The following is a 25325-nucleotide window of genomic DNA, read 5'->3' on the forward strand; positions in this document are numbered from 1 at the left end:
CCATTAGCCAGTGCTGCCCCTGTAGCAGGGAGGCATAAGATGCATAACGGCCAAAGACTACTATTGACGTCAGCGTGTATTGGCAGGCGGTAGGCTACTATCCAAGTTTCGACTTTTTCGAACACGCCCAACAATTGAGGCAGCGATACATTCAGCTACCGGGTCGTTCTTCGCTATGCGTTCTGTGTTTTTGCAGTGTCAGACGCACAGTCGGAAGCACCGGTAACCTTTCAACGCTATGTGAGCAGCGCGGGTCTTCGTCTCATAATTCATAGAAGTGAGTATGATGAACGGACACAGTTGACAATTGTAACCTATCCTACTGTACTGTATACTTATTCTGTACAGCAGATGTGTCGAAGACTGTGGGAGAAAGTGTGTGCCAGAAAACTTGAGTTGGAGGTACTTAAAAAAGTATTTGCCAACAGTTGCACCACCCATAAAGGTTGAACTAAACCTTTGATCGTTGCTCATGCTGCTGCTTGAGATATTGCACATTCTTGTCATGAAAGATCTGTTTTACTAGGCTAAGTATTATAAATGTGTTAGTACTGTATGGACAGAGCAAAACGAGCTGCTCTCACATTTTGTACTGTTTTCCACCAAATAGTGTGGTGGTAGAGAGCTCAAATCTAGGTTGAATTTCACCTACTGTACTATGAAGGAATCCGATTAAGGACCGTTAATCTCGCTGTGCGCCACGCCACGGTTCTGAAAATCCGTTGAGTGTGTTTCAGTATATTAATCACTTCCGTATAGACTTCTCACACAACATTGGTCCATGTTTACCTGTGATACTGACATGACATGATGATATCCTGCTTTGAGTAATGCCTTTAACATGCAGAAATTGGAACCTTCAAATCAAATGTAATGGAACACGTGCATGTAGTACATCTGAATCGGTTTTTAAGTTAACACACACAGAATTTACTGTGGCAGGAAGGTGCACACAATGAACATACGGATCTTAATAAAAAAAAGTTGAAAAAGCAGAATGTATAAATACAATTTAAAGTCTAATACTAAAGAGCTAAACATGTCGTAAAGAGCTAACATGTTAGTATTAAACATTTTATTTATACATAAATTGCCATTGGGCTCTCCTGCTGTATTGTTCACCTTTTGAGACACTTTGTGTCTCACTGTCACATTTTCTTTTGGGGGGGGGGGGGGTACTCAAAGTAACATAACCCTTCATTTTAGAAAGACACTTAACGCATAGCTTCTGGGGTTGCATCTCTTGCTTTGCTTTGTTTTTTGGGCTGAATAAGCAAATGCCCAGAGTTCCTGGACCTCACATTTCAGCCAAGTGAAATAGATATTGCTGATGTGCACTCTGGTCTGTACTTGGGTGGGTTTTTTGTCTGCACATACACACGTAGAGCAATGTCAAAGCTCTCTTTACAGCAGTGAACTTGCTGTGGCTCATCTCAAGCACATGCCTGTGCATGTCCTGTAGGCTCCAAACTCACTGTGAAATGCTGACACACTTCACCCATGCATGTGAGGAAGAAGGGTAGGGTTCATAGCACTTCTAGTCTCTCGGAGTGTTCCCTGGAGATGCTAATGAGGTGTGTGTGTTTGGAGGAGGGGAGGGGGGGGGGGGGTTCTGAGATCCCCTCTCTTGTGGAGACCTTTGCTGTGCCTCACCTCTCTCCCTGAAAGCTTAATAGAAACCCTGGGGTATCCATCCTCCTGTCTCTGGTGTGCAGATTCAAGACACACTTTCTAGTTAAGAGTCTTACTGAATGATCAGAGGGAGATGATCCAGTCGAGGGGTTGGTTGTAGTGTTGGTTTTAGTGGGGGCTGTTTGTTTTTGATGTGTCCATGTGGTGAGTATGACTCACTGTGTGCCAGCTATGGAAGGAGTCCATTAGCAAGTTTGGTTGAACATTCCTCTTAACTTTCTCACTTCCTTTTTTTGTGTGACTTTTAACAGCCTGTAAAGAGTAGGGGAATTGTTGTTTTACCTTTTCAGATTCTGACTATTCTGCTTTGAAATTCCACTAGTTTCGAGAGTGTTCTCTTTGAGGGATTTGATACCATGGCGTCTTGCGGAATTCAAATGTATTTGTGCATATCATAACCCATGTGTCTTAAGCATCACATGGAAACTAGGTATACAGTGAAAAAATGGCTGGCTTGTTGTTTTGACATTTCTGTTATATTACAAGTAGGAATTATGTTGTCCTGATCCAAAACTTTCTACTAAAACATGTTTATTGATTAAGTGTGAAAGTTCTCACTTTATCCAAGCAGCCTAGCACAATTTTACCTGTTTTACCATTGACTGCAGAAAAAAACATTAGGCCGAGCCTTTGAAAACATGTTGTAAGCAAGCATGATGCCTTTTCAGACATTTGAATTGGTCATCAATCAGCAATTAAGGTAGTTGGCAAATACTGACTATAAAATGTTTAGCCTATAACCTGTCAGTGCTGATTGCTGGCCAATTAATCGGTATATCTCTAATGGAAACATGCAAAATGGCCTTTGCATATACTGTCTATTAATAACTTGTCCTCCCCTCTCTTCTAAAGATAAGGACAGATTATCTATGATCTTCCTGGAAAAATAGGAGCTGTTTTGCCCACAACTGCTCACAAACATATACACAACACACCGGAACAAGAGTAAATGTATAGTCAAATACTTTAGGATTGACTGACTGACGGGCGACATCCCAGGATGCTTTGTTGCAAGGTGACAATATTGATGATGCAAGACACTGCCCTTTAAAATAAGTTGGGTTGAAATTCAATGTGTAACTAACGTATGCCTTTTCACTAACAGAGATTTATATTATGAGGAACACACAGTGAGAGAACATCCTCAACCCCTAGCAACGTGTTGCTACGGTAGCTGTAATTATTTGACTCTAGGATGCAAACCTAGGCATGCCCTGTCCTCTGCCTACAAGTCCTGTGTTCCATCAAGCATAGATGATGCCACAGATTGCAAAACAGCGGGGCAGAAAGTCATTTTTCACACCTCTCTGTTGCCACGGTGCCCCCGCACGAATCCTCCATAGTCTGAGCTATAGAACTGAGGAAGGAGACCTCGATAATGGCCGCTCTGGGCTTTTTATCAAAGGAGGCTTAACTGTGTTAAAACGCCCTCTTTAGAACCGTAGGTCTACTTATTCAGTACACCTTATGCATCATGTACTGTGTCTCTTACCCAAGTATGACTGTCTTCTCCTCGTATGGGATCTTTTTAACGGTTAACGATGTGAATGCTTCACCCTCAGGTTTCTGATGCTCGGTATACGTCTTCTGGAACGCTATGGAAAAAGCCTGGTGATGCCTCGAAGCATCTCCTCTGTCTACTGTTACAAATGTGTTGTGACACAAATTTGTGGACGTCTCAAAGCCCCCTCGTTCTATCTGAACGCTGATCTGCATGAGGTTTAGGAGGGAAATGAGGCGTCAGTTGGGGAGCTGGTTGGAGATAAGCAGTAGGAGATGTATCCCCTATGGTTTACGTAACCAGCTCTATTTTGAATGCAATCTTCCACACTCCCTTCAAATAAAAGGGAGTGAGTCAGTTTGTTGTTTCCACCTCGGCTCCGAGCCCTCCCTCACACACTTGCAGACAGCAGGGGAAACTGAAGCCGCAGTTGCCACGGTAACCTCTCGTTTTTTTTAGATTTTTTAAATTGAGGTTCTGGCCAGCTAGGGATGATTTTGTTAAACACTAGACTGAATGTCCCTCCCTTCCCATTGCCTTGTGTATTTGTCATTTAGTTTCACATCTTGACCATTTTCTTCTGTTCCTCACAGTGGAGGGTAAAACCTTCTCAACCAAGCATGTTACCCCCTGACGCCCGTTTTCTAAAATGGGCCTTTTGTCGGTTACGTTGCCATGAGGTCTCCACCGTAACGTGACGTTGTAGGTATTGTTGACATGGTGATGCAACCATAAAACAGCGCTACTCATAACATTCCTGTTGAGAGGTAGTTTGTGAGATGGAGAGCATTACAAAGCGCAGCCTAACCTCCTACAGACTGCAGTATGGATCACCAGACCTCCACATCATGGTAACCCTATTGGGTGCTACCATCCTAATCTATAGCGAGCGCTTGTTTTTCAGGCTATATTTTTCCACGCATGGACTACAGCAAGCCTACATGCTGTCCCACATATTGACCTTGTTCTGTGCAGTAGGCTGTACAGAAACATCTCCTGTAGTGCAGCTCAGCGCTCTCACATCATGCTGCACTATCCGACCGCCCGCCCTCCCAGAGTGCTGCACACTGATGTTCAAGAGTTCAAACACATCTCTTACACATTTATTTCTTGTTTAGATTGATCAGATTTTGCCTGTTCGTTCCCATATGGGTAAAAGGGGATTATTCAAAGGACAAGGCTAGATTTGTAGTATTTACCCGTCCCAGAGTAATCTTTGCCAAAGTAAACCAATTATGATCCAGAACTCTGTATTTCATGAGTCTAATGTAGTGTCTTCCCCCTCGGTACGCTACTCCAGTGAACCAGGCTAGCTCCACTGTGTGCCTGACAGCCATTTCAATCCCTGGCAGCTGTATGTGATGCAGAACTGACTCCATGCTATTCTGGCACAGATGTCACTAAAGTAGCATTCCCAGTGAAGCCCACTCCAGTGGATTTAGCCTAGAACAGAGCTGCTTAGCTTTGAGCTGAAAAAGCTGGGTCACAAGAGAATGGGAACATGAAGCGGTGTTACAGGTGGGTTCCACTGTACGGTAGCTCTGTGTCCGTTCTAAGCAGGCCGAGAAAGCAGAAACTAGCTGCAGAAACGTCCGAATCGTGAGCGAGGATGTTGTGTGTCTACTCAGTGAGGCGTCAGCTCTTAACTACTCTCGTATTCCCTCTCTCAGTTCTTATACCTTTCTTGAGGCTTTGTGCTAATTTCCAAACGTCCTATTCCATCCCTTCACTGCGAAATGCAGTGTCGACATCGATTGTCTCTCCAATTTAAACTCTCGCAGTTAGCCCGGCTGTAGGCGGAAGCCTCAGTCCAGGGAGTCAGATCACATTCATGCGTGACCAGCACTACTAGACCACTGTGGCTGCGCAGTTTGCAGGCAGGCAGGCAGGCAGCGAGGGAGTCTCCGGGGCGTGATGCCATCACACCACTGTCCTGGCCGTGTTTCCCCAGTCCTGCTTGGCTGTAGTTTCACCATCTCAGTATTCACTTCTCCAATCTCAAGTGGTGCTAAAGTTAGGTGTGTCGACAAACCTAACGCACAGAGCAATTTCCTTCGCTTGTAGTTTGACACAATTCGGATGGGAGTTGGAACTTGTTCTTAAATTGGGAGTGCAGATCACTTATTGAGCCCTAAAGAGGGCCTCTCCGGCCTAGGATGGAATTGCAGGGTTCTGTAAAGTGCACCTTCAAAGGAGGAAGCAGAGAGAGCAGTGGAAAACAAAGTAAAAAAACACTGAATGAGAGGAAGTGTTACCTAATACGAAGTGTGTGTGTGTGTGTGTGTGTGTGGTCTATCTGTGTTCCATTAGTCTGTCTGCACAATCTCCTCAAGACAACTAGACGGCAGACGGCTGAAGGACAAAAGCAGGGTGCACCTGTTAGTGACTTGCCTTGCTGCCCATTTTTTATCGTGAAGCTGTGCTTAGCTGTGCTGTGCTGTGCTGTGCTGTGCTTACCGGTGCTGTGCTTACCTGTGCTTTCAGAGGAAAGAGACTCCAACCTCCGCTGGAGGACTGTGATCCTCGGCCACCCGGCAGGCTGGGCCTCCCTCCTCCTGACCCTGTCTGCTCCTCTTCTGGTAAATATAACTCCCTTGTCTGCCATCTTGCTCCGCCCAGCCTATCCCTGGTCCTGCTTAGCCGGTCAAAGGAGGACAGTATACATATACTCTTGCAGCTCATTCTCAGCAGTTATAGAGTTTGTAGAGCTAAAATCTTAACCTGAGTGTTCTATATTTTGTTCAACTGTGTACCTTGACTAGTCTCTGTGGTACATCTAGGTCAGGCTGTCAGCATCATATGTAAAGCTGCAAAGGGCATTCAACTGTATCTCAGTTCAAATATCATTTGAATTATTGGCAGGAGATGTAAACATAGGGGTTGTTCCCACTTTTGCAGTTCCTTTTTGTTCTTCTTCTTCCTTTCCTCTCCATGTTGTCACGGGTTTCCTGTTGACAGAGGCCCTATTTTCAGGTTGGCCAGTAAGCCGCTGTTGCCCTCTACCCCACCAGGGTCGAGATCCTTTCTGTGTTTTTATAACCTTGGCACAGAAATCAAATGTATCGTGGGTTTTAGAGCGGGCTTGAGCTATACTGGAGCTTCCTGTATTCTCCCTTCACTGCTTATGTAACCAGAGTGCGTAGGGTCACCAACCTGGCCATATGGTTGGAGACCTGACTGATGACCGTGTGGGGGAGGGGGGAGGGGGGCTGGCCTGTTTGACTAAGGACAAATCCTGAATCATAGATTTGTCTTCTTATTTGAAGTTTATAGGTATTTAGCTTGTGATGGGGTTGAGCTGTTCAGCATCATAATCATTTCTTTAGAATTGTTTTCTATGGTAAAAATGACTCATTTGAGGCCTCTGTCTGTTTTTCAGACACTTTCTTTACCCACGTGAAGGCTCCACTGACAGCGGTGTTGTCCACAGAACAACTTCTTCATTGTCAGTTTGCATAACTGACATAACTGACACAGTGTAGTCAGTTATGTGAGGCTAAACCCCTAGTTGCCTCGGTGTCCTTATAGCTGACTGTGGGACTCGTAAATACAGCAGCTTAACTCGAAACGAACGGCAAGCTAATCTTGGCACGGTTTATGACAGGTAGGCCAAGGAATCGAAAGTCGTGTATCGTAAATGGAGATGGGAAGACTGAGTGGATGTGGCAAGTAGGTGTTTGACTGTGACTGAATGGATTCATTTAAGCTAGGAGGAGTTCTAGGAGGGCTGGATCCTGAGGTAAAGATCTGTGGTATTCAGCTGTACTGTAACAACAATGCAACGCTGCCACCTGCTGGTGATGAAGGGTGTTAGAACTGTCACAATTACAGAGTAGAGTAGTGGCACTACAGATGGTCAATCTCAATGGGCCTGCACTTTAGGAAGCCAGTTTAGGGGTCTCAATTGGGTTCTGAGTTGGTCATTAATATGCTTTGTTTACTAAAACATCTTAAATTACTTTTCCTTACAATTAACCCATGGGTAATGGGTATGGATGCTCGTCCACAGCCCCCCTATCCGAAGCCATGCATGGGTACTGGGAGATGATAAGTCTGACAGGCATAGGCAGAGAGAGTGGTTTGTTGGGTTAAACTACCAAGCTAAAGGGCGTGTGCTCAGATCTCACCTAGCTGCATTATTCATACCACTGAGGGTTCATGCTCTCTCCCTCCATCTCAGCTCCCCAGAGCCTGCTACTTCCTTACAGCAGCTGCTCTTTCTCTTTCCATCTATCTCTCTCTTGCCTTCTCCTTTTCTCTCTCTCTCTCTCTCTCTCTCTCTCTCTCTCTCTCTCTCTCTCTCTCTCTCTCTCTCTCTCTCTCTCTCTCTCTCTGTCTCTGTCTCTCTCTCTCTCTCTCTCTCTCTCTCTTTCACTCTCGCCTTCTCTTCTCTCTCTCTCGCCTTCTCTTCTCTCTCTCTCTCGCCTTCTCTAACCCCCTTCTCTCTCTCTCCCCCTCTCTCTCTTTCTCTCCCTCTCTGCCTTAAATAGGCCAGTTTTCTTTAACCATATAATCCATAATCTGTTGTAGCTCTGTGTGAGCACCAGGCGGCGCTCTTAGCCAACATTTCCTCGCTTTACTTCATCGTATTCACAAGGTGTAAATCAACCTGGAAAGTCCATCTCACATATTTGAAGGAGCTGCTTGAATTGCATGGCAACAGAGCTGTTATTATTATATTTCTACTTTATCACCTCTCGTTGCCATTTTGGCTGTCTCTCTATACCCATACCCATAAGCATAGGTTGATCTTTAATGGTATGCTTCTGAAGAGTTTGAAGAACGATATTAAAAGCAATGTGTTCATCTATATAAATGAAACTTAACTCAGGGATCGGGCCTGTATTCCTCAGGTGAAGGCTCTGTTACAGTTTACGAGAAAAAATAAAGGTTACTTTCCATGTGCTGTCTGTCCCCTCAGTGTGTGCCCTGTTCTTCTGGGTGCTTGATGGGTGAAGCACTGTGAAGCACCCATCATTTGGGAGTGGTCTCCTCCACCATGTCTGCAGCTTCTGTGCATTTCTCTTTTCGTCCCGCAGATGGCGCTCCGAGCATTGCAAATAAAGCTGCCGCTCCAAAATATCCTCCTGTTCTCAAACCAGTTTACACCGTGCCCCACCTTAATCCTGCCACTGTAATCCGGAAAAATCAAACCTAGAAGCACACGGTTCTATCCTGGGTGGGACGAGGCTGGGTGATGTGGTGGAAGGCGCTCGATTCCGGTTGACTCCACGTCACCTAGGCTGTGATGCATTTTCACGATGTCGTGACCGGCATGAGTCAGCTATCGGGAGGAGGACACTGCTGGTGGAATGATGGTTAGAAGGGCTGTGGAGGAGGGCTGTGGAGGAGGGCTGTGGAGGAGGGCTGTGGAGGAGGGCTGTGGAGGAGGGCTGTGGAGGAGGGCTGTGGAGGAGGGCTGTGGAGGAGGGCTGTGGATGAGGGCTGTGGAGGAGGGCTGTGGATGAGGGCTGTGGAGGAGGGCTGTGGAGGAGGGCTGTGGATGAGGGCTGTGGAGGAGGGCTGTGGAGGAGGGCTGTGGAGGAGGGCTGTGGAGGAGGGCTGTGGAGGAGGGCTGTGGAGGAGGGCTGTGGAGGAGGGCTGTGGAGGAGGGCTGTGGAGGAGGGCTGTGAATGAGGGCTGTGGAGGAGGGCTGTGGAGGAGGGCTGTGGAGGAGGGCTGTGGAGGAGGGCTGTGGAGGAGGGCTGTGGAGGAGGGCTGTGGAGGAGGGCTGTGAATGAGGGCTGTGGAGGAGGGCTGTGGAGGAGGGCTGTGGAGGAGGGCTGTGGAGGAGGGCTGTGGAGGAGGGCTGTGGAGGAGGGCTGTGAATGAGGGCTGTGGAGGAGGGCTGTGGAGGAGGGCTGTGGAGGAGGGCTGTGGAGGAGGGCTGTGGAGGAGGGCTGTGGAGGAGGGCTGTGAATGAGGGCTGTGGAGGAGGGCTGTGGAGGAGGGCTGTGGAGGAGGGCTGTGGAGGAGGGCTGTGGAGGAGGGCTGTGGAGGAGGGCTGTGGATGAGGGCTGTGGAGGAGGGCTGTGGAGGAGGGCTGTGAATGAGGGCTGTGGAGGAGGGCTGTGGAGGAGGGCTGTGGAGGAGGGCTGTGGAGGAGGGCTGTGGAGGAGGGCTGTGGAGGAGGGCTGTGGATGAGGGCTGTGGATGAGGGCTGTGGAGGAGGGCTGTGGAGGAGGGCTGTGGAGGAGGGCTGTGGATGAGGGCTGTGGAGGAGGGCTGTGGAGGAGGGCTGTGGAGGAAGGCTGGGCAGGAGGGCTGGGCAGGAGGGCTGTGGATGCCCCATGCTGTTGGAATTGTTTATGTTGCTCTGCTAGAGGAGCTGTCTTTAATCTGCCTGCCCCCCCAACACACACACGCAGCCCCCCCAACACACACACACACGCAGCCCCCCCAACACACACACACACGCAGCCCCTCCAACACACACACATGCAGCCCCCCCAACACACACACACGCAGCCCCCCCAACACACACACACACACGCAGCCCCTCCAACACACACACACACAGCCCTTCCTCACAGATATCTCCAGCTAGATGTTGAGGCTTCAGTGACGGCCTGAGGGTCATTGATGTTGGATGACTGATGAAAACGTCCCCTCTAAGAGCCTCTCACTGCTGTCTCTCCACTGACGAGGCCTTCTCCAGAAGACTGGTGTGAGTGTGTGTGTGTGAGGTTGTTTCCATGGTTTCTGGCCTTGTTCAGGTGCAGTTCAGAGAGCCGGTGATCCCTCTGATGATACGAATGGAGGAGCAGAGTGAACATGAGTGAGAGGAGAAGGAAGGAGAGAGAGAAGGCTCGACTGTCCATCCTGACATGTTGCACATGGAGTTATGAGTTGATATCCACGGTAGGAATTTTAACCCCAAAAAGAGTCAAAGTATTATCCTACATCCTAAGCGAGATTGAGGGAAATGTGCAGTGTATCAGTATGGCAGGGTTACAGCAGGCCAGCCTGATGATGATGATGATGATGATTGTAAGAGACTCAGCTATGGTGTTGTTGAGTGCTGTTATGGCTCTCGTCTATCACATCCTTATCGGACATGCCCCCAAACGTTTGTTTTGATTCAGCCTGTATCTGGGTGAAGGGGGCATTAGGTTTTTGTTTACCCCCGCATCCTGAACAGGAGGGGCGTGGCCGCCACGGGGTGATCCAGTTCAAACCGTAAACAAACAAACCCCATCCATTCCCCCCACCATGTGCCCCCCCTGTAAGCCCCCTCGGTCAGCTGGGTGGGGGGTAGTTTGCCGGGCGGTCGGTGTGGGAGGGATAAGGGGTGTGGTAGGGAGGGATGGAGGGGCTGTTCGTGCATTTAGGGAAGTGCTCCCAAATGTTCTGCCTGTCTAATTGGACCAGCGTCAGCCAGCTCTGGCGGGTCCAGACCGCGGCCCACTGGGCTAATGCGATGTGGCGTGTCACCCAGAGAATCTAGGTCAAGTTTAAAGCTGCGCCGCTCTCTCTCTCTGTCTCTCTCTGTCTCTCTCCCCCTCTTTCTCTCTGTCTCTCTCTCTGTCTCTCTCCCCCTCTTTCTCTCTCTCTCTGCCGCAGTCTGACACTGCCCAATCCCTCCCCAAAAGCACCGGCACGCACAAGCCGGCACGCAACCGCGCCCTCACTCCCGCTGCTCACACACTCTTAGTTACATTCTCATGATCTTCATCAGATACAGCGCCAGGCGAAAGCGCGTCATGTTTAGATACGCGCAGACAGGCACACACACTCTCAGACAAACACACACACATGCTCTCCCCACCCCCACGTCTCCACGCCCTAGGCCAGTGCTCAACTCCACGGCAGCGGCCACGTGATCAAGCCGGGTTGTCTGCGGTGCGCTGGGGCGGGGGTGGGGGCGAGGGGGTGGGGCACACGAGGGGGAGGCGTGATGGTTCCCCCACGGCAGGGCAGGGCTGGGCTGCCGTAGTAAGGCTGGCCACGTGGCTTGTCATGCTGTAGTAGTGGAACGTACTCCCTTACCCAGCACCCCAAGCTGTTTATGTAGGAGAACGCAATGGAGAGCCTTGCACTGTTCCTGGAAGGCTCCTGGTGTTTTTATATGGAGGGGGTGTAAGTGTGTGTGTGTGTGTGGTTGACCATCTCGGAGGGTTATCCAAAGGTTGAGACATGAAATGGGCGTGGCTCTGTTAGCATCCTCCATTCTCGTCATCTTCATCGCCTCATCATCATCAGGCTGTTGTCATCTCGGCTGCTATTCTGGAGTCTGGACTCTGATCCTCTGATCGACCAATCATAGCCTCTGAAATTGACTGTCCAGGGAAAAAAATAATAACATCTCAGTACTAATGTGGAAGTGTTCAATAAACACAATGACATTTTGCCTTTTGGTTCTTAAAAAAGATTTTTTTATTTGATAATAATAATTAAAAAACGTAAACCATCAAAACAGTTTTTGAGGGTTGTTAGCTTAAGCAAATTCTTGGTGCTCGGTGATGCGTAAACATTCCTTCATCCTCTCCAGCACCCCCCCCTTTCCCCCTCTTTCTCTCCTTCCCTCATCCTCTAATCCGGCCGTTTTTTGGCACATTACCTCATTTGTATTAATATATTCATGTTCTTTCAAGTCTTACTACAACTGTACCCACTCCTCTCCCTTACCTCCGCTCTGATTGGCTGGCAGCTTGTTGTCAATGGCACCAGCTTTTTTTGACTCCATGGATACAGCGCCGGGTTGGGTAGAGCAGCTCAGCCAATGAGAGCACTTCGCGGGCACCCGGTTGTGAAGTAATGCCCCCTGGCCTTAGACGAACCCCCCCCTCTTCTCTTTGCGAGCACGCGATCTCTCAGTGGGGGGGTCCAAAACAACAACACCCCCGCCCTGTTTCCCCTGCACTAGAGCCTGGGCCCTGCTGACGCCCCCCTACTACCAGGGTCTGCACCCACGAGGGGGGGACATGACCCCCCCACACCCACACACACACCCTCCTCTGACTGTTTCACTGGCATTCCTCTACTCTGCCAGCTCTCCTATCGCCTCCTCTTGTCTCTCCTCCTCTTGTCTCTCCACCTCTTGTCTATTCCCTTGTTGTCTTTCCTCCTCTTGTCTCTTCTCCTCTTGTCTCTCCTCTTGTCTATTCCCTTCTTGTCTCTTCTCCTCTTGTCTCTCCTCTTGTCTATTCCCTTCTTGTCTCTTCTCCTCTTGTCTCTCCTCTTGTCTATTCCCTTCTTGTCTCTTCTCCTCTTGTCTCTCCTCTTGTCTATTCCCTTCTTGTCTCTTCTCCTCTTGTCTCTCCTCTTGTCTATTCCCTTCTTGTCTCTCCTCCTCTTGTCTCTCCTCTTGTCTATTCCCTTCTTGTCTCTCCCCTCTTCTCCTCTCTTGGTGTCTTCTCTCCATCGGTCCTCTCTTCTCTACACACCCACTCTATCAGCCCACACATTACCCTTAATCACCAGGTTACACTCTTTGGCTAATTGAGATGTATTATAATTTTTATGTGGCAGCACCGCTAGATATATGAAGGCTTTTAGGGCTGGTTAACAGATTTATGCTTGAACATGTTCGCTTGGTAAGCTGCAGGTCTGTAATTTTACCGTTTTCAAAAATACATTTTTGCTGGCATGACAAAATAATATGATCGCTGTGGAGGGAGAAAAATGGGAAAACATGGCCTCATTTAATCTCTCACGTGACTGTAACCCCAGGCTTCAAGATCCTACCCTGGACTTGCAGCCCCCACAAATCCCCGTCCTTAAAATGACCTCGTTTTCCTGAGGCGCAGAGGAGCTGTGGGCAGGCAGTGCCCACGTTGGCACGGTGGTTCTGTGAGCCCTGACTGCTACCGTGCTCAGCCACTGCATGAGAGATGGCAGTAGAGGACTGAGGACCAGGGCAGGGCGGGGCGGCCAGGGCGGCCAGGGCCCATTCACACTGCATGTGAACCTGGGAATGAAAGCCTTGCACTATTTGGCTGGAGCTGGATCTTTTTTTTTTTTCGAGGGGGTAATTTACTCAAATCAAATGTTAATGCTTTTTTGTGTGATAAAAAAAAAGAAAAGAGAGATATTTGAGAAAATGTGCTGATACATCACCATCACACTCACTATGCACATACTGTATGGTATATTATTAATATTTAATTTGTTTAATAGCCCAGCTATGCAAATACCTGAATCACAGACTAGAAGCCCTCCTTAAGCCTGACCTCGACAACACACCATTTCCTTCACATCAAGTTAGTTTCTTCTGCCTGGCGGGCACTCTAGGCCCTCTGCTGGGCCCTGCAGGTGCCAGTCAGGTGGCAGTGTGCCAGGCTGCCACTCTGGGTGTAGTAGCGCTGGGCTGTAGGGCACGGCTGTTGTGGCAGGTGTCAGGTTGGCTCCTCCCTGGTGGGCCGTGAGCTGTGTCGAAATCAGGTCAGTCCTGGGAGGGGGGGGGAGGGTCAGTCAGGGAGTCTTACTCCACACCTGGGCCAGAAAGCTTTGAGGCTATTTGAAAAGCGTTCAGTTGTCCTTGATTCATCTTCCCTTGCACAATGTTCACATCTTTCAAATTCCAACCACCACTGTTAGGATGAATTTGACCTTGGCGTGGCACCTGTTAAGTCAAGGTCATATGTCATCTTGCAGTCGTCAATCAGTTCTACATCAAACAAGCCTTCCAGCTTAAGATACTGAGGAGACTGTATGTATGATGTATATTGTTATCGTACACCCTCTAAGGCCTGACAATGAACAGTGTTGCATTCAGTGTTACTACTTTAGGAGGAAGGAAATCTATGGAAACTATACTTGTTTACTCTAGTCACTCTGTAACATACCCTCGTCATTCATTAAACTCAACCACCAGGCTGTGATGGACCAATAATCCAGGCCTGAACTCATAAACATCTGTAATCAATTATTTGAGTAAGCGAGTAAGTTCTTCCTTGATTGCTGATTCTTCCCCATTAGATCTCACCACCAAATTCACGCTGTCACCAAGGTTACCAACCTGTCACTGGTCATATCCACTCTGTCACCGTCTGTTGTGGTTGTGTTGGCCTGCTTCCCAACATCACCACATGTGGAGGTGCTCCTTAGTCTTCCAAACTGTCAATCCTGCTTACACAAGATCAGACTGACCCACATTGTGTGTGTGTGAGAGAGAGAGAGAGAGAGAGATGTTATCTTTACTGAGACTCTAGATCCCTCTAGGTGTGTGTGAGAATGAGAGACATTATCTTTCCCAAGACCCCCTGCTGTGTGTGTGTGTGCGTGCGTGTGTGTGTGTTGCATGTCCCTGTGGAGACCCAGTAGAACACAGTAACAGCTTGAGGTGTTCCACCGTAAGAACTGTGTTCTGGCTCAGACTGTTTCAAGGTTTCCGTGTGTTCTTCCAGGTAACACACCTGGGGGTTTCACAGAGAGCAGGGAGGCCGGGGGAGAAGGAGGGGGGCTGGATTCTCACACTAGATACAACTCTCATGTGGTGTAACCCCCACCCCCCCAGCACACGCACACACACCCCTCTGGCCTCTTTTTCCAAGAACCAACCGTTCCTTCTCACTTTGGAACTGGTACCCGACACATTTCGAAGGCCTCCACCGTGGGATGTTTTTCAATTGGAAGGGTTCTCACACCAGACCTTCCACACGCTGGTCTCTATCTGCACCTACACTGTAGGACCATCTGGTTTCTGTGTGGTGACTGGCCTGTTGGAGCTGATGGGTCGGACACTCTGCTGTCGCCGGCCAATGGGAACGCAGGACAAAGTTAGTTATTTGCCTGGGGTTGTTCTCATGGTTGCTGGACAGATACTGGGGGGCCCCATGGTGCTATGCAGCATGTGTCCCCACAGGGCTCTGTGGTTGATTGAAGGTGCTGGTTTGCATAGAGCAACGTCTTCTCTCTGTGAATGTGTGCGAGAGACCGCGAGGAAGAGGAGACCAACGAGGAGGAGGGGGTCTTTTGGTAGATTCTAAAGTTGTTCCCGTAAAGTGGTCCCTGTTGTGAGGGGTGGCATTCTATTTGGAGTTGACATCTGTGGGGCACAGGAAAACCACAAGGGTCCAAGGGGAACATGGTGTGTGTGTGTGTGTGTGTGTGTGTGTGTGTGTGATGGCACATCTGGGTTACTGGGTTCATATGGGTAATGGGGCAAAGAGGCAGAATACAATAGGGGCACAAGTGGGGGGGGGGGGGTGTAAGTGGTGTGCCCTTATTAATATTCAATTGCTTTGTCTTTCTTTCTTCAAAATAGTATTTGTCTCTCTCTTCACATATCTCTTTGTGGTGTCTGTGTTTCTCTACAGGTGTGGTAACATGGGAAACCTCCTAAAAGTTTTGACCTGCACAGATCTGGAACAAGAACCCAACTTTTTCCTCGATTTTGAAAGTGAGACTCACTCTTCAGTTTATATAGCACTGCTCTTGTAAATGTAATGTAATGCTCTTCCCCTCTCTCTTACACACACTCTCTCTCTCTCTCCCCGTCTCCACATAATGATCTCATCCATATTTAATCATTATTAACCCAAGCACTTAACTCTGCTCCTTACCCCTCCACCACCCCATGTTCTGCCTCAAGACTCCAGTCTGCTTCTCCAACTCTGCTTAACTTTGAGTTTCCCTGCTGTAACAGCCTCTTTGTGTGTGCACTGCAAACCTGAGGTAAATACAGTCACGAGGGTTTACAACGTTGTTAGGTGCAGCTCATTGGTTCCATCCCCAGATAAATATCAGATAATATATCATAGTTATTTCCAGTGACATTTGGCTCCAGGTCTCAGAACGCGTCTACCTTTATCTTGTAGCTCCTTCCTCATTGTCCAGAGCAGGAACAGTTCTCCGTCAAGGCAGACAGGAGGCGCTAGAAAGCCAGATTCTCTCTACGGAGAGGAGTACTTCTGCTCCCTCCTCAGCCTTACCTAGGTGTTTTTAATGACCTAGATACAGCCCCGCAGCAGCACAGGGCTGGCTGTGTTGGAAGGAGGGGGCCCACATGAGTGGGGGTGGGGGGGATCTCCTGAGTGGAGATCTTTTCCAAGCGTGGCTTACCTTCTCTCCCGCATGATTCCATCTTGACTTTTTAGATTCTGTAATACATTAGCTTGGCCGTCTTAGTAACGCTTGTGTGTGTGGCCCAGACGCCCAGCCCACGGAGGCGGAGCGCGAGGTGTGGGAGCAGGTGGACGTGGTTCTGAAGGACGCCAAGGGCATCCTGGACGAGCTGCAGGCCTACAAGGGAGCCGGCCAGGAGATCCGAGAGGTAGCTGGGCCACACACACACACACACACTGTACACACACACTGTACACACACACACTGTACACACACACACTGTACACACACACACTGTACACACAAACTGTACACACACACTGTACACACCCACACACACTGTCCACACACACACACTGTACACACACACACTCTTTCACCTTAATTAGCCACCAGATGAGATTAGATAATAATTGTATCTTATTTTCCACATGGCGGCTGGGGACACAAGATCAGTTATTGGTTAATGGAGCCGTGGTGTAAAAGACAGAGTGTTGAGTTATTCATAAAGGAGATGGTGATGTTGTGTTGGATCCTCTGTTGCCAGGCGATACAGAACCCCAGTGACGAGGCCCTGCAGGAGCAGGCGTGGGCTGCCGTGGTCCCCCTGGTGGGCAAGCTCAAGAAGTTCTACGAGTTCTCCCAGAGGTTAGGTAGGTGCTATCACCTCCTCCTTCCTTTCCTTACCGCCGTCTCCCTCTCTCCTTCCCCCTCGCTTCTTCTGTTGCTTCTCTCCTCCTCCCTCTCCTCCATCTGCTTTATTTCTTGCAAACTCTCCTTCTCTTCCTCCACTCTCCGTGGTCAGAGTACAAAAATGACAATGACACCCGCACAAACCTATAGATTGATAGGTCCAAGGACATTCCTTGCTCCCTCCCAGAGGGCAGGTAGAAGACAGACAGAAGATTCAACATGCCCTCTACTCACCCGTGGCTTTCAGTGGTAAACACTGTGCACATGCATGAGATCAGATACATACCTGTACCAGAGGTTCATTTCACCTTCTCTGTAAGTGATGCGACACACATACACACACACACTCACTACAGTCATGACCTTAACCGTCTGTGTGCTTGTCGGCAGAATCGTGTGCTGAGCAGCAGAAACACACACACACACTCAGGCTTGGAGACACAAGAACTAACATGTAAGGCCCTGTAGCTCTGTATTCATCAGTGGGATGCTTGCCTTGCACTCCTCATGACAGAATAGGCTATAGGTCTCATTAGCATGGGGGGAGAGAGAGGAGGCCGAGAGGGACAGGAGAGAGAGAGAGAGAGAGGATGAAGAGAGAGAAGGAGAGAGGATGATATGGAAAGGAGTGGGGGGAAACCAACAATGCCTTTGACCCTGAGGGCAGTGGGCGTCGCCCGCTCTGTAGCCCCGCCCCTGACCTTAACCTTTTAATCCCGGCGGCAGGATGAGCCGGCAGTCAATGAACACATTTGGCGCCAGACCGCGCGCCTGCCAGCCCGCCACATCCAGGGCTGAGGCTGCCTGTGTTATGTAATGAAGTAGGTCACCTCCCACCCTGGCCTTCTGCATGGCTGCTCTCACTCCAGGGTCAGCCTCACTCTCAGAACGAGGCTAGGCAGCCAATTAGCCTCAGCCCCAGCCTCTCCCTCTCCTCCAGTCTCAGCCCCAGGCCCTCAGCCCTACTCTCCCAGTCCCCCAGCCTCTCCCAGTCCCCCAGCCTCTCTCAGTCCCCCAGCCTCTCTCAGTCCCCCAGCCTCTCCTAGTCCCCCAGCCTCTCTCAGTCCCCCAGCCTCTCTTAGTCCCCCAGCCTCTCTCAGTCCCCCAGCCTCTCCAAGTCCCCCCAGCCTCTCTCAGTCCCCCAGCCTCTCCCAGTCCCCCAGCCTCTCTCAGTCCCCCAGCCTCTCTCAGTCCCCCAGCCTCTCCAAGTTCCCCCAGCCTCAACCTCTCCCAGTCCCCTGTTGGCTGTGGATCTGGATATGGCGCTGACACCAGAGCTGTCTGTGTTGTGGATACAGGTTGTGTATCAGCCACCTTCACATTTGAACTGACATGATACTATGACTACATGACGCAACATTCAAAACACATATTATTCCAAAGCTTCTCTCTCCTGGATTGGAGGATGAGGAAGATGGCGGGTCAGCGATGTTTGGACATCCCAACCTGACCCCCCCTCCCTCGAGCAGGGCTGAAGAGCCTGCTAGCCAGCATTCCGCTTGCCTGCTCCGCCGTGACCTGATGCGATCAGACACACCCCTCCCCCAGACCCCGCCCCCTACCCCCGCCCCAGACCCCAGACATGCTAGAGTAGTTCCATCCCGTCAGCTCTAAAAGCAGCCCCATCTGAACTCCTGTTTTGACTGGGACGAGGGCGAAGGAGGAAGGGGGAAAAAATGCACCACTCAGGCCATTTTTAATCAGAGCCGGGCCCGTAAACGCTGGGCCAAGCAGGCGGGGCAGGGAGGGGTCATTACGGAACGGCAAACGTGCTCAATTTACTGCACTGCCCTGCCAGCTTGCATTTGGGCTCTGAAACACTCCCTCCACGGTTACCTTAAGTGGACAGTAGTGGGGAGGGAGGGGGCGAGGGGGGGGGGGCGAGGGGGGGGGCAGCGGTCATCCTCCTGTAGCCAGTTGTTCATGGATGTGGCAGAGAAGGATGGAGAACAATGAGGGGCAGCTGTGTGCAGACCTCTGAGCCGTAGGCCAACGACCTTATTAGGGATCGGCTCACGTGTGGTGGTCTTGTTTGGGAATTATTGAACGTGGTCTTTGATGGACGCAGGCTGTACTACGACTATGAACTAAGACAACATTGTTTGTCGGTGTTTGTAAGATCTCAGGCGGGTTATTTGAATTATTTATTCATTCCTCCAGTAATATATTCATTCACACACACGTATTCAAATCATTTCAAGTGTCATTTGTGGAGTCCTGTTCACAAGCAATGTCACCGATCAGAACCTACAGTGTAATCAACCTCAACCCTCAGCGAAGTGTTCCTGGTTTATGTACAGTGTTCATGTTCTTGTCGTGGGTTCAGATTGTGGACCTCCTCCTCTCAGCTCAGACCCCCTCTCCCATCTGGGAGGATGCGTCCCAAGGTGTGTCCTGTAGTGTCAGCCAGGCTCAGTCTGAATGATCCACTGTCACATCAATAAGTGTAATCCTAGATGAGCCCCCCACCACACACAAACTCAGCCATGCCACCATCCCCCACCCCCTAGCCTAATCTCATGCCACTGAGATAATTAGTCTCATATTGTATCACCATCTGAGCAAGAGAAGCCCCTTATGCACCCCCACCCGCCCAAGAGGGGGATTTCTTCCTGCTGCCAGAATGCTACACACACACACACACACACACACACCCCTCAGTACTGCTCTCAGGCCTTGTCCTATTTCCAGACTGAGCAGACTTGACGTTGAAGTGACCATTTCCCCACACGGACACCCGTCCATACACGTCTGTATCCCTAATCCACCCCCCCCCCCCTCTCTGTAATCTGCTCCTAACCTGAGAGTGACTCTCTGTCCTCCCCCTCACCCCGCTCCTCCATGACAGAGGCGGCCCTCCGCAGCCTCCTGGGGGCTCTGACCAGCGAGGCGTACGATGACCCCACGCAGCACCTGGAGAGGGAGCAGGCTCTGGCCAAGCAGTTTGCTGAGATCCTGCACTTCACCCTGCGCTTTGACGAGCTCAAGGTGAGACTCTCTCTCCCTCCCTCTCTCCCTCACCCTTTCCACTCCCTCCCTCCCTCCTCTCCCTCTCTCCCTCCCTCTCTCCCCTCACCCTTTCCACTCCCTCCCTCCTCTCCCTCTTTCTCCCTCCCTTTCTCTCCCTCTCCCTCTTTCTCTCTCTCTCCCTCCCTCTCTCTCTCTCGCTCTCTCTCTCTCCCTCTGACTCCTGCGCTGTGCAGCGCCCTCTCGCTCTCTCACACCACTCGCTGTGTCCATTTTCCTCTTACTTCACCTAATCCCTCCCACTTCCCCCAGTCCACTCTACTCACCTCGGCCTAACACAGACTCAGCGACTCCTCCCTCCTACCCCCCAGCGCTGGGCTGCACTGGGTAGGGCCCTCTCCCAGAACACCGTGTACTTTTCCTCTGATAAGCTGCTAGCTCTGTGGCCTAATGAGACGTTATTATCCTTTTAATTAGTGCCTCTGCGATTAAGCTGCAGCCAATGAGCTAATGATAAGTATTTAATTGGCGACTTGGATTTGGCCCCGTCCTTATATGTGGCTGTACTGAGGTGCCTGGCAGAATGGACAATATACCTTTATAAGGCAGGAGTAAGACCACATAATACCCTGTTGTGTCACTGGATGGAGGCCCCTGGCTCACACACACTTTCACACACACACACACACACATTCACACATACACACTCACATTCACACGTTTATTAGTCAATAGGAGGGACGAGGCAAACCGGTCTCTTCGATTGTTTGAACGCCAGACAGCAAACTCTAATTAGCATAAATCCCTGGCATGTCGATGGAGCAGGCGTGTGAGGAGGTGTGGTGATGTGTGGTGATAGGAGGTGTGGTGATGTGTGGTGATGTGTGGTGATAGGAGGTGTGGTGATGTGTGGTGATGTGTGGTGATAGGAGGTGTGGTGATGTGTGGTGATAGGAGGTGTGGTGATGTGTGGTGATAGGAGGTGTGGTGATGTGTGGTGATGTGTGGTGATAGGAGGTGTGGTGATGTGTGGTGATAGGAGGTGTGGTGATGTGTGGTGATGTGTGGTGATGTGTGGTGATGTGTGGTGATAGGAGGTGTGGTGATGTGTGGTGATGTGTGGTGATAGGAGGTGTGGTGATAGGAGGTGTGGTGATAGGAGGTGTGGTGATGTGTGGTGATAGGAGGTGTGGTGATGTGTGGTGATAGGAGGTGTGGTGATAGGAGGTGTGGTGATGTGTGGTGATAGGAGGTGTGGTGATAGGAGGTGTGGTGATGTGTGGTGATAGGAGGTGTGGTGATGTGTGGTGATAGGAGGTGTGGTGATAGGAGGTGTGGTGATGTGTGGTGATAGGAGGGTGTGGTGATGTGTGGTGATGTGTGGAGGCTGCAGACAAAAGCTAGCTCATCCTTGCCACTGGGCTTATTAGGCCAGACAGGGAAATAGTTCTGTGAGCCCGGGCAATTTTGAACTGAATTGAACCTAGCCAATCCTGACACATACACCCTCAGCCTCGCACACCAGCGCCAACGCCCTGTCACCCCTCAGGCTCTCAGCTGCACCGCCCCAATTAGTGCCCCTGCCCATGCTGGGGTGGTAGGGGCATGAAGGTAGGGGGGGGGGGGGGTACAAGGTGGCATGACAGGGCCATTCATCAATCTTTCACGGCCTCGCCCGTGAGCCCTGACCTACTTAGGGCTCCGTCTCAGGCGCTCGCTGGCGAGATGGGCTGTCTGGCCCGGCCACTAAGCGCACACAGATTGTGGACACCAGTCTACTGTGGCAGGATTACCCTGCTCACACGACTGGCATCACGGCTCTGGACTCATGTGGCCAACTCGGGGTTAATTAGCCGGCCGTCTCCTATTGGAGCAGCGTGATTGGCCCGTGGCTTATTGGGAGGGTCAGTGTGGTTGAGGGGAAAAAGGGTGAATGGATCCTCTTCACAGGAAGCTGTGTGGGTGACCCTTCTGTAGATGTGTGGTCTGTCTGTGATGGGGAGGTGCAGGCAGGCTGCTCAGACAGGGGGACCACACAAGCCCAGTGTCTGGGTCTGGGTCTTCTTGCAACGCCACAAAGGCCTTCACAGGTGGTCGTAGACGTCAGCGCGGATGATCCGACTCTAACCCTCCAAAAGAAAGTTAGTCCCTGTGTCTGTGCGCTTGACGTTCGTTGACCGAAGGAAATATCTGAAATAAATAAAGGGGTGTGTGAAGTGTGGTGTATGCGGGAGACCCTTGTGCCGCGTTTTATCTCTGGACAGCTTCCCCCCCCCATGCCATTGCCCCCGGAGCTCTCTGTGGTGTCGCTAACCTCGTCCCTCAGCCTGGGCGCCCTCCCCACTGTTGATGCTCCTGTCACTAATGCCCATCACTCCGCTGCCCAGCCCCCTTCGAGGGGTGGGGGGGGTGGGGGGGGGGTGGGGGGGGGGCAGGCTGTCTCTCACTAACAACAGCGGCCTTTTAGAAGCGGACGCAGAGCCGAACCCACTCTAGCTAATAGATGGCAATCAGAGAGGGTTTCCAGTGGGCTTCAGACTGGCCTGCAGCTATGTTTCTGCCCTGTTTCCTAAAACGTGCTATCATGACGACGGACAGGTTTGATCCAGAACCCGATGTTCCCCCGCAGGCGGTGTGCGCTACCTTATTAACACCCCCTCCCGCCCCACCCCCAACCCCCATCAAGCCCTGTTCTCATTTGATGAATACATGTGCATTTCATTCTTCTTTCTTGCAGATGACAAATCCTGCCATCCAGAATGATTTCAGCTACTACCGGAGGACCCTGAGTCGTATGAGGATCAACAACGTACCGGTGAGCCAGGCCAGACATGCTCCCCCCCCCGCCCCCTTCTCGACCCAGCCCTGAGAACCAAACCCTGGGGCTTCAAGCTCAATGGTTAGGGAGTCAGGACGTGATGTCCATGGCCACCAGGAGTGGCTTTACTCTGTGTCCCTTCCTGTTCTGTCACACCTCTGGGACTGTCACCCTGCCCAGATCCTCAGGTTATTTTCTCCTCACTTCTGGCCTTCCTTCCTTTTCTCCCCAATTGAAAAAATGAAGGAAAGCTATGTTTGAGAAGAAGTAACTCATTAGACGTCAAACAGCACAAGAGGAGTGGAGGAAGGAAGAAGGAGATCTTCCTCTTATCTTCAGCTCGAGGGGGAGTGTGTCAGACAGGAAGTGGGCTCCAGAGGTAGTGTGTATGTGTGTGTGAGGGGGGGTTGTATGTTTGAGAGGTGTGCCGGAGCATACCCAAGGCGGAGGGCTGCACATCGGGATCTGAGACCGCTAGCACACACACCCCCCCCCTCCCCATGGGTCTGAGCCTACAGAGAGGAGAGGAGCTGGTTTGAGATCAGTAGCGTGTCTCCGGCTCGGGTCCCCGAGGAGGGCAGAGGCCCTGGGCAGCCGTGGTGTCAACAGAACTGAACCCCTGGGACAAGCTGGAAGACAAGGGAAACCCCACACAATTAAGTCTTCCATTATCACCTACATATTCCTCCTGCTGTATGTTAACTACATGAGTTGTACCTGACATGCTGTTAGAGGATGGCAGTGTAGCCTGACAGTGATTAAGCTGGAAACGGATTCCACTGATTTGAAACCCAATTGAAAGCATACTGTTTGTGTAATTTGATTTCTGAATTTTAAATGGATATAAATATCGTAGTTAGAAATTTGAAAACTAAATTGAAAGGTGACACAAAAAAAAGTCAACTACGATATTTCTAGTCCTGTTTTTCTCAATAGGTGTTGCAGTGATTTTGGTTTAGACGTGCTGTGTCTTTATTGTTGTGGCAATGAAGGGATTTGAGTCCCATTTCAGTCTCCTATATCTCGACTGTACACATCACCACACATCAAAGCCACAGCAGACACCAATAGCCTCAATAGCACACAAACATTCTAGAGAGCGCTCAGTGAAATGTTGAATTTTTCAATAGGCCTTTAGTGAATCAAATGAAGTGAAATTCCCCCATGTTTATCAAGGCGCACTTAGACGTTTGGATCTGTTCGGCCAGCAGTTTATTCCCCTTGCGAGGATATGCCTTAGGCAAATGGAGCCAGACGGCTGGCTATTAGGACCTGTCACTCTCTCTCTCTCTACCTCGTTCTCCTTTTACTGTCTTCACCCCCCCCCCCCTCTGTCATTCTCTCTCTACCTCTCTCTCTTTCTCTCTCTCGTTCTCCCTCCCTCCCCTCTCCATCCTCCAGCCAGTATGCATTCCCTACAGTTCAGCACTTAAGTCACTGTCAACGTATTTGACCACATTTGGACAAGACGAGAAGTGTCTGTTCTCAAAATATAAAATAATGTATTCAGTGCATGTGTAATGAGATTTTAAGGTGTGATCCAGACATTTTAGGAATTATTCACGGCTTTCCTCCCTTGGAAAACGAAGGTGGATTGAAGCAGGAAGATGTCCTTGCGACTGAATATTGAATATATGTTCATGCTAATGGCACATTTCAGGCAGAGGTAGAGAATGAGTGAACAACGAGCTGGCCAATCGGATATCTCTGTTCTACGCCGACGCCACACCCATGTTGAAAACGTTAAGCGACGGAACTACAAAGTTTGTGTCCGAGGTAGGACAGGACGATTTACAAACTCGCTAGTTTGACATCACACTTGTAACTGATATGGGTGAACTGGGGGATGTATTGATGAGAAACGTGTAGAACAATCTGAATTATCTCTCCTCAGAATAAGAACTTGCCCATTGAGAACACAACGGACTGTTTAAGCACTATGGCCAGTGTGTGTAAAGTCATGCTGAAACACCGTAAGTCACCTTCCCTCCTAATCTGACACCTTGCCAACCCTGACATGAATCTAATTCTGGGTCAATTCATATTCCACTTGTGGATCAGTTAATAACATGTGTGCTCTGCCCTTGTGCCTGGCTCCGCCCCCGTGATTGGCTCCGCCCTTGTGCCTGGCTCCGCCCCCGTCCCTGGCCAGGGAGTATCGTAGACGTTTCACCAGTGAGGAGACCGTGTCCTTCTGCCTGAGGGTCATGGTGGGGGTCATCATCCTGTACGACTATGTCCATCCTGTGGGGGCCTTTGCCAAGTCCTCCAAAATAGACGTGAGTCCATTTTTTTGTATTTTTAGGGGATTGATTAGTTATTTTTCTTAATTTATTTGATTATTTAAATTATTCAACTTTCTCTGGATGTTTGTGTGTGTTCTGATCTCTGGTGACATGTCTAACACTGTGTGTGTGTACTGATCTCTGGTGACATTGTGTGTTCCTCAGATGAAAGGCTGCATCAAGGTCCTCAGGGACCAGCCTCCAAGTAGCGTGGAAGGTCTTCTCAACGCTCTCAGGGTAAGCGGCTCCATCTACACCCCAGTGGTAGGATGGCTCTTTTCACCCTGGTTCTCCTTCCCCGAAGACCTACCAGAGCCTGGAGGTGTTTGTCTCGGGAAACAGGGCTGGAACAAAAACACTT

General features: G+C 50.1%; 1 protein-coding gene across 1 annotated transcript; it reads left to right on the top strand.

Annotated features, from left to right (window-relative positions):
• On the top strand, positions 1-25318 carry fam49bb (family with sequence similarity 49 member Bb; the record flags this gene model as incomplete). Its single annotated transcript, XM_047024177.1, is given in 12 exon segments — positions 1-277; positions 5678-5772; positions 15454-15536; positions 16288-16409; positions 16749-16854; positions 19743-19882; positions 22599-22676; positions 24340-24355; positions 24358-24455; positions 24574-24656; positions 24832-24958; positions 25130-25318. Coding segments are annotated over 10 exon segments (1032 nt in total), but the record flags the coding sequence as incomplete, so codon positions are not given.
• Between the last annotated feature and the right edge of the window lie 7 nt (positions 25319-25325).

The sequence above is a fragment of the Hypomesus transpacificus genome, chromosome 8 (genome assembly GCF_021917145.1).
Source record: "Hypomesus transpacificus isolate Combined female chromosome 8, fHypTra1, whole genome shotgun sequence".
Classification (NCBI taxonomy): Eukaryota; Metazoa; Chordata; class Actinopteri; order Osmeriformes; family Osmeridae; genus Hypomesus; species Hypomesus transpacificus.